This window comes from Patiria miniata, unplaced genomic scaffold, assembly GCF_015706575.1.
Source record: "Patiria miniata isolate m_02_andy unplaced genomic scaffold, ASM1570657v1 HiC_scaffold_9, whole genome shotgun sequence".
NCBI classification, from domain to species: Eukaryota; Metazoa; Echinodermata; class Asteroidea; order Valvatida; family Asterinidae; genus Patiria; species Patiria miniata.
Genome location: NW_024037076.1, coordinates 7,303,704 through 7,319,078, shown reverse-complemented (window position 1 = coordinate 7,319,078; position 15,375 = coordinate 7,303,704). Strand labels below are relative to the sequence as shown.

The window sequence follows — 15,375 nt, the reverse complement described above, 5'->3', positions numbered from 1 at the left end:
ATAACGAATTAAATAATCCGTAATAACGAATTAAATAATCCGCAACATATATACTTGCACTGGCGCTAATGGGCTTTCGTATATATTTGAGTTACGTTCTATATATATTTGAGTAACGTTCTATATATATTGGAGGTACGTTCTATATATATTTGATTTTCGTTCTATATATATGGGTTTCGTCCTATATATATTGGTTTCGTTCAATATATATTTGTTTCGTAATAAAGTCATAAAGGGCGCCTCATAATAATAGTTTAGGACCGATTCCAACCGGGAACCGAACTCTGTTGCTATGCTCAGCAGTGCTCACGCGCCGCCGCAGGATATTAGCTTACACATGCGCCACATGCACAGTCCACTCACTGCATGCTCGATTCGTTAAGATGAGTAAACAAGCCCGGAAAGTATGGCGAGATCTGAATGGCTTGTTTGCTGTCTACAAACCATCGAGCTTGCAACCGAAAGACGTTAAGCAAATGGTACAGAGCGTTCTCATTGAAGGTACAGTGATGCTTCGACTGATTTAGTGGCGATTGTTAGTCCGAGGGTCCTAGGATCTTACTTCTTAGAGTAGGCCTAGCTTGAGTAACTAGCCCGACTGCGTCTGGCCGTACAGTACTATCGCAAGCTCTGTAGCACGGCCAGACGCTCAATGCTTCCCCACGGACTGATTTTTTTTCACTCTGATGTAGCGATTTTGCTACAGATTTTGATCGAGATTATCTTTTCATCCAGGACAAAAATTTCCAAAGTTAAGGTTCTTAGTCGTAGAGCAACTCATACCTTTTTGAAAAAACGTTCTTTGGTCTCAATATTTTCATCCATCTGGCCAAAAGACGACTTTCAGTCATAATCTTCCACAAATATCGTCCCGAAAATGTCCTCCATGCGATTTCAAAATGGCGGCCGCGTTGTAATGTATGCATTATGCGGGCGCGCTTGGGCAAGATAATGAATATGCATTATTTAGTTCATGACCTCTTGTTTGTATGGCCAGCCGCGCCGCGCGCCCGACAAACGTCATAAACTAAGATGCATATTCATTATATTGCCCAAGCACGCCCGCAAAATGCATACATTACAACGCGGCCGCCATTTTGAAATCGCATGGAGGACATTTTCAGGACGATATTTGTTGAAGATGATGACTGAAAGTCGTCTTTTGGCCAGATGGATGAAAATATTGGGACCAAAGAACGTTTTTTTCAGAAAGGTATGAGTCTCTATGACTAGGAACCTTAACTTTGGATATTTCTGTCCTGGACGAGAAGATAATCTCGATCAAAATCTGTAGCAAAATCGCTACATCAGAGTGAAAAAAAAATCCAGTCTGGGGAAGCATTGAGCGTCTGGCCGAACTACAGAGCTTGCGATAGTGTACGGCCAGACGCAGTCGGGCTAGAGTAACTCCAGCTGACATGCTCATATCCATTCACATGTAGCGTTGTAGACCCGTGAACGCAACCTCGTGCTCAGTGGGTACGATCTTGCAGCGCCATGTTGTTTCCCATCATGCCTTGCGCGATCGTAACCCCTGGGATTGTGTAATTTAAATGTGCCAAAATTATATTATAAGTACATTATAATAATTAGGGCTGCAGTTTATCGTTTTACGTGCCGACGCCATCTTTAAAATGTTAAAAGTTGTGATTTTGAAGAATCAAACCTTTCAAACACAACGTTTGGACGTTGTGTTAATTAGCAAAGTTTTGTAGTAAATGTTTTTTTTTAGCGAAAAACGCGGCTGACATAATCCATATCGTACAGGCATTGCGACTTTTGAATCCTAATTTTTTTTTCGTACGTGACGTTACGTGCAGAGCACACGAGCGCATTATGGGGGCACCCGGCGTGCAATCTTTGAAATGCGAGTGCAGTACGCTGTGAGTAGCCATTCAGCGTCAATTAAGTCATCATCACAGCTAGGGGTTAGTGTAAGGAACGAGCACGCGCCCCTGGAGTCGAGGCTGCCGTGAACGTGGCTATGAAGATGTCACGCCCCAACTATCGCATCGGTCCCAACTATAGTTGGGCCTGTCCCAACTGTAGTTCCACAGTTGGGCTGGCCCAACTATAAGTTCCATTGTTGGGCTGGCCCATCTATAGTTGGGCCACTCCGATCTTTTTATTTTGCGGTGTCCCAACTATAGTTTACATTGATGTACAACCATAAAACGTTCCCTTCAGCTCTGATACACGTCTGACTTTACTGGGGACCACTGAAATTAGGTATTGATGGGGCGAATCTATAGTTGGGCCACCCCAATCTTTTTAATTTGCGGTCCCAACTATAGTATACAAATATTGAATGCTTCGAGTGGTGTAGTAAAACTAGCCTCCCGAGGTGATTCCATGGACCATTCTATTTTCCCGAGGCGAAGCCGAGGGAAAATAGAATGGTCCATGGATCACCGAGGGAGGCTAGTTTTACTTCACCACAAAATAAAGCATTCAATATTTGTTTTATAACACTTCACCCACAGATTCTGCTTGATTTTAATATTTTAAATTATTTAAATCTGAACACAGTTGAAATAATCTTCAACTTCAATACAAAATTGGTGGAAAATGTATTTCTCTCTTATAAACTACCCCTTCACGAAATGTTTGAACCCAAGTCTGCGGCGCGCTCTCTTTGGAATAATACGCGCTACGCACAATGCGCAACGCGCACACCAGCATGCATTTGCACACAAATACCGCGCCGTGGAAATAGTACTTTGGTTGCTAATGGTATACTACTTTGGTTGCTATGCGCATAGTACTTTTGGCCGTGCACAGAAAGATAGCAAAATTAGAAAGTAACATGTGACTCGCTCTCGGCCAATCAAGACACAGAATCTGTGGGTGAGGTGTTATAATGTACATTGTTGTACGATTATAAAACATTCCCTACAACTCTAATACATCTGACTTTACTGGGGACCAATGAAATGATCTATGGGTGGGGACCATCTGTAGTTGAGCCACCGCAATATTTTTCTTTGGCAGTCCCAACTATAGTTTACATTGATGTACGACTATAAAACATTCTCTACAGCTCTGCTTACATGTCCGACTTGAGACCTTTGACATTAGCTATGGTAGGGGCCCATCTATAGTTGGCCGGCCATGGCAATCTTTGAATTTTGCAAAATGTTGCTGGATAATAAAACCCAGCAGCTGGACAACTCATCCAACTAGGCAGTACCACGTGACCGGCCAGCCTTGCGGCATGCATGCACGACGAATACACGGTGCCAGCGCCGCGGAACATTTAATCCAACAAGATCTATCAAGCATGGAGCATCCGGCGCAACTCCAGTCCTAACTATAGTTGGACCGACCCAACTGCCGCACTATAGTTGGGACAGTCCCAACTATAGTTGGGACCGATGCGATAGTTGGGGCGTGACAAATATAGTCGTGTTCCCTAACATCATGAACGTGGCGCACTTCGAAGCTTACCCGACTTTCCTCGTGTAGTGTTGCTTAACCTCTTTGTTGACAAACCTCAAATTCATGCAGTAAAATACTGGTACTTTTACCTTATTAATGCTTGCTATCTAACCTCTCAGCCTCTGTGAACAATTTCGGTTTTATAAAATTTAATCCGAAATTCAAAAACGGTGGCGTCCGGAAATTGGGCACTACGGTGGCCCACAACTGTCACGGCAAAAGCAAAAGTGCCACGGCAAGCGCGACAGCGCCGCGGCAAGCGCAACAGCGCCACGGCAAGCGCAAAAGCGCTACGGCAAAAGAAAAAGCGCCGCGGCAAAACAAAAAGCACCACGGCAAAAGAAAAAGCGCCACGGCAAAACAAAAAGCGCCACGGCAAAACAAAAAGCGCCGCGGCAAGCGCAAAAGCGCCACGGCAGGCGCAAAAGCGCCACGGTAAGCGCAAAAGCGCCTCCACGAAAGCAAAAGCGCCACGGGTTTAGTGGGAAGGGGCGTAATCAAACAGGCCGCTACTACATCAAAAAATAAAATGGGAAGGAGAATGGCCACCACCAGGAATTCTTATTCAGCACAGAATTTAATTCTTTGAGAAGTGATTCTATGGCTGAGAAAATAGCAAGGCCAAGGAAAACCGGTCAGTGCAAGCAACGTTCAGGAAATAAATCGTCGATATTAATTTGTTGTAGGATAATTATTATTCCAAGAGAGTTGCTGCCGTGAATCAGGGTTATAAAGGAGTGGAACTCACTATCAGCACCATCAGGGCCGTTCCTCATTTCTTTACATTTCGTTAGATGCAAACAATTAGGGAGGATGGGAGGCTCTGTGAGCTGATGCATTTTTTTGAAGAGTATTTTTTCCTTCCGACCGTAGCATGCAAAGAAGAGTTCCGTTAATTTGAGACTTAGTTCACCCATGGGCGTCGCGAGGGGGGCAAGGGGCGCTCCCCCCCCCCCCCCCCCCCCCCCCCCCGGAATAGCACACAAAAAAGGAAGAGGGAAAAAAAGAGAAAAAAAGAAAAGAAAAAGAGGCGCGAAGTCATAGTGGTGTAAATTGAATGAGTTGGGGGGGGGGGGGCAAAATGTCCCTGCCCCCGTCTAAAACTGAGAATCTGTTCAAATCGAGAATTTGTTCAGAAATACAAGAATTTTTTGGGGAAAATATGTTTTGCCCCCCTCTAGAAGTGATTTTATGGCTGAGAAAATAGCAAGAAAAACCAGTCAGTGCAAGCAAATGGGCCCGCGGGCGAGTTACGTGTTGACAAGCCTTACCCACCCACTGCCGCAGCCCTGCAGGAGAGCCTTAATTGACTTCCTAGATGTGTATGATATACTGAAAAAGAAAAAAAAAACTTAACTCATACACTCTGGGCAGCTCACTTGCGTGCCTACACTGGTATACAAACCTGTGAACTAAGGCTCAAATTAACGGAACTCTTCTCTGCATGCTAGTCGGAAGGGGAAAAAAATGTCTTCAAAAATGCATCAGCTCACAGAGCCTCCCGTCCTCGTTTTATTGATTGCATCCCACGAAATGTAAAGAAATGAGGAACATCCCCGATGGTGCAGATATAGCAAGTCCTACTTTCCCTCTCCTTTTTAAACTCTGTTTCACGGCAGCAACTCTCTGAATCTTGGAATCATCCTACAACAAATTAATATCGACGATTTATCAGTCCCTGAACGTTGCTTCACTGACCGGTTTTCCTTGCTATTTTCTCAGCCATAAAATCACTTCTCAAAGAATTAAATTCTGTGATTAATAAGAATTCCTGGTGGCGGCCATTCTCCTTCCCATTTTATTTTTTGATGTAGTAGCGGCATGTATGATTACGCCCCTTCCCAATAAACCCGTGGCGCTTTTGCTTTCGCCGTGTCGCTTTTGCGCTTGCCGCGGCGCTTTTGCTTTTGCCAGGGCGCTTTTGCGCTTGCCGTGGCGCTTTTGCGCTTGCCGTGGCGCTTTCGCTTTTGCCGCGGCACTTTTGCTTTTGCCGCGGCGCTGTTGCTTTTGCCGTGGCACTTTTGCTTTTGCCGCGGCGCTTTTGCGCTTGCCGTGGCGCTTTTGCGCTTGCCGTTGCAAGTTTAGACCCGTGAACGTGGCACCCATGACATACACGGTGTATTATTAGAACAATAAACGCCACGTAATGATCGTTCATTGTACGAACACTGGAAACTGTACATGTACATGCGTGACTTTTCGTACGAGCCGCATTATTGGGTACATGTACTTACGTTGGAAAATGAAGTTTTCTGTGAATCGTACAGCATTTTTTAGCACTATTCATTGGCAAATAGGCATACGTTGATGAATGTTTTGTAGTAGTTGTAGAAAATATTTACATAGGGGTACAAATATTACGCACACCAGCCTCGCGTCCTGAAGACATTGAAATATATGAAGTTTGTAAGTTTGAGATGTTTGTTCATTTTTTTGTATAGACCTATACCAAGAACGGATGGCCGCCTATGCCAAACGCTGGCGGAAATGCCTTGCTGATGTTAGGAAATATGTTGAGAGCGACAGCGATCAATCAATACTTTACGAATCACCGAATCCTGATCACAATAGTGTCTAAGATAGCGACAATGACCATGAACTTGGAGATATTCTAGGAGATTCCGATCAAAATTTTTCATCATCAGATTCTGATTTTGAATTAGAAACTGTGAGGAAGGATGAGACAACAAATGACACCCCTCCAAACCTTAGCCTAGATCTCGCCACTTGGGCAGTAACAAATCACTGCACAAGAGAAGGACTGAATGAACTGCTGGAAATTCTCAGGAAACAGGGTCATAAGCTTCCCAAAGATGCAAGAACACTCCTGAAAACACCAAGAGCAATTCAAACTGAAAACAAATGTGGAGGAAGTTTAGTGTATTTCGGAATAGAAAGTGGATTATTGAGGCTATTACTTCAACATCCAGAAGTAGCTGAGGAGACTGATAGTATTTCACTGTCATTTAATATTGATGGGCTTCCCTTGTACAAGTCAAGTCCTGCACAGTTTTGGCCAATTTTGTGCACATTTGGCAAATTTCAGCCATTTATAGTGACCCTATTTTACGGAACTACTAAGCCTGACCCCGTTGACGACTTTTTGGATTACTTTTTACAAGAGCTGAATTTACGTAAAGGATAATGCCCGAGGTACGCGACATTCGTGGGTAAGAATGGCCCGAGGGCGAAGCCCGAGGGCCATTCTTACCCACGAATGGCGCGTTACCGAGCGGTCTTATCCGACTTAAACTCCACCCGTGACGTCCCCCTATTGTTTCTAGCGCTACATTATTTTGCACGAATGGAGCGACTTTGTTTCATACAAAGACACAAGCTTTGTCTTATTGCATAACTGTAAACTACATATGGAATTGTAGCCTACAGAATTGTACTGCGAATAAGAATATGTTCTTACGTAACCAATACAATGCTGGATTCTAGGCGCGCTTGGTATAAAATGCTAAACCCCGCCCAGGCACCATGCATTCGTTCTTGAATAGTGTGCTGATGACACACAGTGTTTAGTCTCAAGACGTTGAGGAAATAATGCTGTATGTGGGATACAGTGGAATCATAGCGGGCCAGGAAACCGTCTTTGATAGTTGCTGAAACTAGCTCCTTGGATATATCGGATGATAATTTACTGGCCGCTTCAAACTTTGCCTGGGACATATAAAAGTTCATTTCGACACTCCAAATGAATATGAAGATTGCATGTATGAGTATAAAGGTAAGAAGTTACCCTTTTTGTGAAGTAAAAATAAGCTAATAAAATCAAAAATTTAAATGTTGTATTTTGAGCATGATAATGTCAGATACATTAAGCTTTATTGTTTAATTTGCTATCTGATGAAGTTTATTCAGAAATCGTGTTTGCACTAAGACTGTTCTAATTCAAAGCTCTCTGTGTCGTCATTTTGCAATCGTCAAAGCTACCCTGTGACTTTTACGGCTTTGTAAGTTGATTTACCGGAATATGACCTTATGCTTCCGTCTAATTGTTTGACCCACTTTCTGATTTTGTTTTCTTCTAATTCTGGCTTTACAGACTGTGGATAGTGTCACGAAGAGGGTCCAAACTAGCGGGCAATCTCCAGTCGGACTACTTCGTAACCAATGCAACTCGAGACTATAACTACTCATCATTGGACAAGGAAGGACGAGCTAAAACCACTCAAATTGCAAGATTAAGATTTTGGTGCATTTTTAAAGCAAAACGGCTACAAGTCTTCCGGGTTTACATTGCACGAACTTGTGATTTTTCTTCAACTGTTCTTGGACATCATGGAAAAGACCTACACATTTTTTTTCAGGATGATGAGTTCTTGCCGATCAAGAATTTCTAGGACTGCATGCTAGGCATTGAAACCCAGGAACAAGATCGAGATATAAACTGTACTGCAAACCTTGTCAAAACATTTGCTTTAAAGGGAAAATACAACATTTGCAAACATCAAAAAATAAAACTACCAAATCATTTTGAAATATCTTGCTGGACTGTTAGTGAATGACAGTGTAAAGCATCCTGTAAAATCATGGCACCTGGTATACTGTCATTTTTCAAGAAAAGTGGTATTTTTGTATCAATTTCCAACGCTGATCGGCTGAAGTGTTGGAAAAAACTGGCTTTTTTTCAAATACTGGCCCCAATTGACCATCGCACTTGTTTGCAATCGATTACAAACCTATGAACTGGTACGAGCCAGCTAGACTGGTTCCCTTACCTTACAATTCCCCAATGTATGTAAACTGCTCTGTTTCTTCTTCAATGGATTCAGGGAACCAGACTACAGGAAAATGATTGTTTTTCTTGGTTGTTATAGCATTTTCGAACCCAAAACCTCAAAAAAGTCAGTGTAACTATATTTGCTATATATTTCCAACCCCCCAATTCCATCCATTTCTGAAAATTACAGCAAAAGCAAATGATGTATATTCCCTTTAACTGTGAAACATTTATATCGTTGAAACGTTTATATTGTTGCATGTAACATGACTATATACGAACATTCTGCACAAGAAAAAAAATGGTTCTTGACTTTCGCCTTAACACTGTAAGAAATTGTATAAGAAAATGCATAAAATTCTATTTGAGAAACGGTGAAGCATGCTGTATAAGAAACAAAAATGGTTTTTGACTTTCACGTTCAGGTACGAATGATGCCTAAAATTCCATTTGAGAAACGGTGTAGCATGCTATATAAGAAACATAAATGGTTCCTAAATTTCACGTAATCGTACGAATGATGCATAAAATTCCACTTGATAAACGGTGTAGGACTAAAGGGAAACTTCTGTGCGAACAAAAATGGTTGTTGACTTACGTATTAAGCATTGTACGAAATATATAAGAAAATGCATAAAATTATCATTGAGAAACGGTGTAGTAAAGTTGCAACTGTGCAAAGATATAACTGTGTCATTTTTGGTGTTTCTTTATTTCCCGCTCCATTATTTTGTAGGAATGGAGTGATGGAGGCATTATTACCCTCCCAAAGAATGGAGAGGTATCGCCTCCAACGCTCCATTCGTGCAAAATAATGGAGCGCTAGAACAATAGGGTGACGTCACGGGTGGAGTTTAATGAAAGAGAACGGCATACAAGCACTCGATAAACAATTCAATGTCTCTATTAAGGCATTTATATGTGATGCTCCTGCACGGTCATTTGTGAAGTGTATTAAAGGACATTCTGGTTTTAGCGCATGTGAACGGTGTACAGTGACGGTCTCTGTTGATATCTTCTGGAAGTTTCTCACAGTCAGAAGAATTTTTAACTATGTTGTACAATATGCAGTCATCTGCAAAGAGACATATTTCTGAGTGAAGGTTGTCGACGATGTCGTTAACATACAGCAAAAACAGCAAGGGGCCCAGTACTGTTCCCTGTGGGACACCAGAATCTACGTTGTCCCATTTGGAGCTCACTCCTCGTTCGAGGCCAAGGCGAGTTGAGTAACACAAGGGTGGTGTTTTCTGAAACCATGTTGTCTAGGGGTGAGTATGTTAAATTTCTCAAGTTGATGACTGATGTGAGAATGAACAATATGCTCATATAGCTTTGAGCAAATTGCAGTCAATGAAACCGGTCTGTAGTTGGATGGAAGAGCTTTATCTCCTTTTTTTAAACAGAGCAGTGATGTTTGCTTTCAACCAGTCCTCCGGTAGATCGCCACAATCCAAAGACTGTTGGAAGATATCTCTCAGGATTGGTGCGATTTCTTCAGCAGTCTCCTTTAGAATTCTGGGACAGATTTCGTCAGGTCCACTTGCTTTGTTTGTGTTCAAGTCCTTAAGCAATTTCAATACCCCTTCAGTGGTGACGTTTATGTCATCAATGGTCGGTAAATTTGTGTTAGTAAACAGAATTTTGTCTAGATCCTCCTTATTAAAAACAGATTTAAATTGATCAGCAAGAGCTTGAGCCTTGTCCTTATCGGTTACATGCTGGATATCTTGTGTACGAAGTGTTGGAACACCCTGGTTCTCCATGCGTCTGCTTCTCATATACTTCCACAGACCGCGAGGATTCTCTTTCAGATTCTCAACAGCATCACGGACAAAACGATGATGTTCATTTCGCAGTTCCTGTTTCACAACCTTTCTTGCAGTTCTAAATTTTTTCCAATGAGTAGATTTTCCCTGTTTGTTTGGCTTTTTTGTGAATGCGGTTCTTGGCTCTGATAAGATGCTTTATTTTGGTGTTAATCCGTGGTAAGTTGTCACGGGTTGCTGACAGCTTAGATGGAATGTTGGACTCCTTAGATTTGTGAAGATCGTCTTTCAACTTATTCTAGAATTACTTGAGAAAAAGTTTGTATTACATTTATTCATGTCTGATCTGATACCGTCAAAATCTGCTTTACTGTAGCAATAGATCTTGCGTCTAGGTTTAGGCAAAAGCTTAATGTGTGTCTTGATGGTACACAGAATAGCTTCATGATCGCTGATACCTGGCTTAATTTCAACGCCTTGGACACTGCTAGGGATTGAACAGAACAGCAAATCGAGAATATTTGCCGTTGTGTCAGTGATACGAGTTGGTTCTAAAACTTGTTGAGTCAAAAAATATTTGTTGGCAATGTCGATGAGATTCATTTCACTTGAGGTGGCTGTCTGGATACCTTCACCCCAATTTATGGATTTGGAATTAAAATCTCCTGTAAGTACGATATGGGGAATTTCAGTGGTTTGTGGGATCTTTGCAAGTGAAGCATCCAGGTCATTCCAATCACTAACACGACTGTCAGGAGTACGATAATAACATCCCACGAGGAATGGTTTTCCAGATGTTAACAAGATCTGTGTCCACACTATTTCTGTGTCTGAGTCTAAGTTGAGGGATGGCAAACTGGCTAGATTATTTTTAACGGCAATGGCGACTCCCCCACCACAAAGATTTCTGTCTTTTCTGTAAACATTAAAGCCTCTAGGAAAGACTTCATAGGTTGGTATCGTGTCATCAAGGTAAGTCTCTGTGATGCAGATGACATCAGGATCATGCTCATCTATCATTGCATGTAATTCAGGTACCTTTCCTTTTAAACTTCTAGCATTGAAACTAATGAATTTCAGATCCTGGTCCTTTTTTATACGGCGACGTTTTCCTCTACTGGTTTTTTTTTCAAAGTTAGTCATTCTAGAGTTTGTCTTTTTGGAACGTGAAGTGGCGGTAGGGTCGCATGCAGGGCAATACCAGACAAAAGATATTGATTTTGATAGTCATTATATTCATTGGCGGATACATCACAGCATTTGATGCGTGACCAATGTTGGCACTTGTCACATTCTATAGCCCAATCCTCATTCCTCACTTCCTTACTACACATCGTACACGGAAAAGCAGGAACAGTTTGAGTGGGACCTGGCTGTAACTCGACATCACCACTCAAGAGAATAAGCATGATGTTGATGGCTATAAAAGATTTTTGCGACATGTGTGAATTATCATGACGAGAGTTAGAGTTTGATAACATTCCAAATGTTTTTTTCAAAGTACAAGCCTCTGTTCCTCAGCATATCCTTCGGCTGAGTTCAATTACAAACAGTTGAGTCACAAAGTCATTCTGGTTATTATTAAGTTTGTTGGTGGGTAACACTTTGTTTTCCAGTAGTTTTGGCATGTTATGCTTAACAACGTCAGTTTCCAGCGGTCCCCAGTGATGGCAGTAATAGCAATTAGAAAATTGGAGAGATACATGTCCTACCTTGTCTTGAATCCTATGGGTCAGTACAGCAATAAAAATCAGTAAAAACTGTCGCTGTGCAGACATCGTGGTGCGGTGGCATAAGACGTTGAGTTGATAAAAACAGCTTTCACAGGCTCCGTTGTCATCGATTTAACTTTGAAACAGCAAAATCAAAGATGGCGTGTCCATGTGATCGCGTAGTGAAAGTTGCACACAACAGTATGGCAGTCCAAAGTTGAAAAGTTAAAATGTTTTACGTTAAAAAACATCAAAATTATCAAAGAAGATCCATCAAAAATTTCACGTGCGTAAACTAGAAGACACAAATAACAAATAAAATGTTCGATAAAAAGTGGATGGCAATTAAAAAGACTTTAAAAAAGTGGATTTAATTTTCGATTTTTGTGAGCGAGATGACCACACATCTGCCCTCCAATGTGCCCTCGGTCTTTTATATAATACAAATTATTTTTAGTTATATAATACAAATTACTAAAATACTATTCTCTATGTACAGCGTTCGGGGGGAGGGGGGGGGGGCTAGTGGCTTTTGGTTACATTGAATTTCAGAGGGTGTGGGTCAAATCCTGGATCCGCCTCGGCAGGCCTGCCAACTCTCACCCATTGAATGTAAAAGGCTCACACATTTCATGTTAGTTTCACGCTCTCACGCCCACATGGGATTTCTCGTGCAAGACTGTCCGTCGTTCGTAAGGGCATATGTTAAAGTAAATGTTAAAGTTTTGAAAAAAATGTATATCTTCTACATGCTTTTATGGACTTTGATGAAACTTGGATGCAGTGACCCTTGCGTGGGAAGACGCAATGCTTCATCAGATTACTGAGGTCAAAGGTCATGTAGGGGTCATTAGAGGTAATTGTTCAAATATGCTCAAAACCCAACGCATTTAGCTTCTACATACTTTCACAGACTTTGATGAGCCTTGGATGCAGTGACCCTTGGGTGGGAAAACACAATTTTTTCATCCGGTTACTGAGGTCAAAGGTCATAAATGGGTCATTAGAGGTCAGTTTTCAAATAGGGTCAAACTGTACTACATGCCTTCTTTGATTTTTAGAAAACTTGGATGAAGTGTTCCTTTGGTTGGGGTTCATCACAACTCTTTCAAAATTGGAGGTCAAAGGTCATATAGGGGTTATTTGAGGTCGTTGTTTAAAAACAAACAAAATTTGACTTTGTAAGAACACAGGGATCGACTGTGGAAAAAGGCGACACATGCGGTCTGTTGACAACTTGTTGATAACGTTGTTGTTAATGTTGCATTTCAGATCTAAACAAACTGGAACTGCGCCCCCAGAAGTCCCTTGCGAAGGTTGTCCAAGATATAGTGAGAATTGATGAAAATCCCAGTGCGTTGACTGAAGTGAGGGTTCCCAGCTACACTGAGCATGTGCTGGTCAGAGGGCCTTTATATTCGGACATCAAAGTTGCTGTGGTCTCAGGCGGGCTGGATGCAAAAATGTCTGGTGTCATGGGTATGTGCTTTGAAGTAACTAGTTCATAGCTAGACTCTACAAGTAAATTACATATATAGAAATGGTCAGCATACAATTGCACCTCATACATTGTATACAGTTTAGATTTACTGTCTATGCTAGCCCAAATCTGTGTATGTACAGCTCAAAGTTGCAAGTCAAATTTTGTTTGCGACTATCTCATGACTTATACTCTGACTCAGAAACGAATTAAACCTAAGACTTAATTCTTTGCATGTTTTGCCACAGCTTCAATCAATTTATTGGAACCTACCTGTATTTGCCAGATACTGAATTTGTGTGGGCAAGCTGGCATCAGGAATACGGGCTACCAGGCCCAAACATATCAACCACACAATGGACACGCAGGTCCAATCAGGCCCAAACATATCAACCACAAAATTAATGGTCACTCGGGTCCAAAGTTCATGTACATCAATTACCATTTGGCACCTTGGCCAACCATTAATGAATGGGTACCCAGGCCCAGGAGTAATTATGCCAGAACCAAATAATCTGGTCAACCTTTATGGGGACAGCCATGGTTGTGCTATGGAAGTCTACTTCACACAACTTACCTGTAGAGCAGTACTACTTACGCATATTCCCCCTACTGGCAGGTATTTTCCGCTAAGGCCAAAAGAAGAAATGGTGTGTTTTCGGTAACCCGACCGACCTGGGAATTTTTTCAGCCAAATTGCCGACCTCAAACTTTTTATTGCCATTTTGAAGGTTGATATCAATCATTTTTAATGAACAAATTTCAAAAATTTCAAGTACTTTTAATTATTTGCCACGAACATAGACCAATTTTCACACTTGAAACTGACCATGATTTGACACAAACATACCTATGTTAAACGTGCGAAAATCGCGACGATCTCAAAACTTGAATTCTCAAACTACATGAAGTACGATAATTTTTGCACAAACGCATCGGGGTGAACTGGTGCACCTGGCCAACGGACGGCAGGGTTCTCCCCACGTACAAACGTGCGTACTGCGAATCGGCCCGACAAAAATGCCGATCACATTTTTTAGCCCCCGATACACACAATATAATTATTATTCACGCCATTAAAATGCACAATATAATCGTTACATTCGCCATTATTTCATCTTGACATGCAAAATCTTGACAAAAATCCTGTTTTTCTGATGCATGTGTGATCAAAATGCACACGATGACGGGTTCTGCCAGCTGACAGGCATGCAGCGCATACAGCATGGTGCACTGGTTCCCTTCGCTTGCTAACGGAATCAATACTATAATGAAGGACCGGAACCAGTGACTACTGCCTATATAAAAACGTCGTACCACGATGATGTTGTGCCGTCGGCCGAAGTTGAATCGTAAAAATACCAAACAAACATCGATGGAAAAAGAGAATTTCTGCGAATTAATTCACAGAACGTGATCTTTATTTTCTGAGTATGGGTTTTCCATTAAAATGGGGAGATTGCAAAGCTCGAACTCGTGGCGTAACATCGTAGCGTGTTTCTGCAGTAGTGCAAGATTTTCGGCCACGTGGGATGGGCCGTACACAGTGCAGTAATGCACACTGATACGGGGCCATGAGCACGGCGCGATGTACGGCCGGCCAGACTGAATGTTGGCGGCGCCAGCGGCCGTGATGTATGTTAAGCATATAGTGGAATCACCCACCTCAAAAATATTTTTTATTAGGTGAGGCAAGTTTTAATCACTTTTGATGGCCAGTCTTGATAATTTTCGTGGCGCAAATGAAAATAATCCAGGCACAAAATAAACATGATTTCATGCTTTATGATGTTCCATTAATCAGTACCCAAAAAAAATTGGCGAAATAATTTTTCCGACCTATTGACGCTATTTTGAAAGGCATGTAATCGGAAGAAAAAGGATTTTTTTCTTCACCTTAATTTCTTAATTTGAAACTTACTTGTAAATGTAATTTTGATTTTTTTCTTTAATTACAAAAATAGGGGCCTACAAGATCTTCTCTCAAAAATTTTCAGGGCCCTTAAAAAGCGGGCCCCGAACCCCACGCCATGGCTTCGCAGGTTGTTGAATCACAGCAAAACTTCCCCCACAGGTTTGAAAAAAATCCCAGGGAGAACCCTGGGACGGTACGAATTAATTTGGAATGAAATGTATCGATTGAGTATCTTAAATGCTTGAATAATGTTTTTATACAAATATTTTGTAAAAGAACACGCATGAGCCTGCAGAACTGAAATAAAAAAAACCTAGATTTATGTTTGT

General features: G+C 41.6%; 1 protein-coding gene across 6 annotated transcripts in view; it reads left to right on the top strand.

Annotated features, from left to right (window-relative positions):
- Positions 1-302: 302 nt before the first annotated feature.
- Positions 303-15,375, top strand: part of LOC119720575 (mitochondrial mRNA pseudouridine synthase Trub2-like) — a 42,827-nt gene continuing 27,754 nt past the window's right edge. For 2 of the 6 annotated variants that reach the window (XM_038190293.1, XM_038190296.1), the window contains exons 1-2: positions 312-504; positions 12,924-13,130. In XM_038190293.1, coding sequence (XP_038046221.1) covers positions 387-504; positions 12,924-13,130 — 325 coding nt within the window. In that variant the 5' untranslated portion in view covers positions 312-386. Of the gene's footprint in view, positions 505-1,179; positions 1,217-8,330; positions 9,442-12,923; positions 13,131-15,375 lie in introns of those variants that run through there. The other 4 variants (XM_038190294.1, XM_038190298.1, XM_038190299.1 and 1 more) reach the window with 4 other exon arrangements.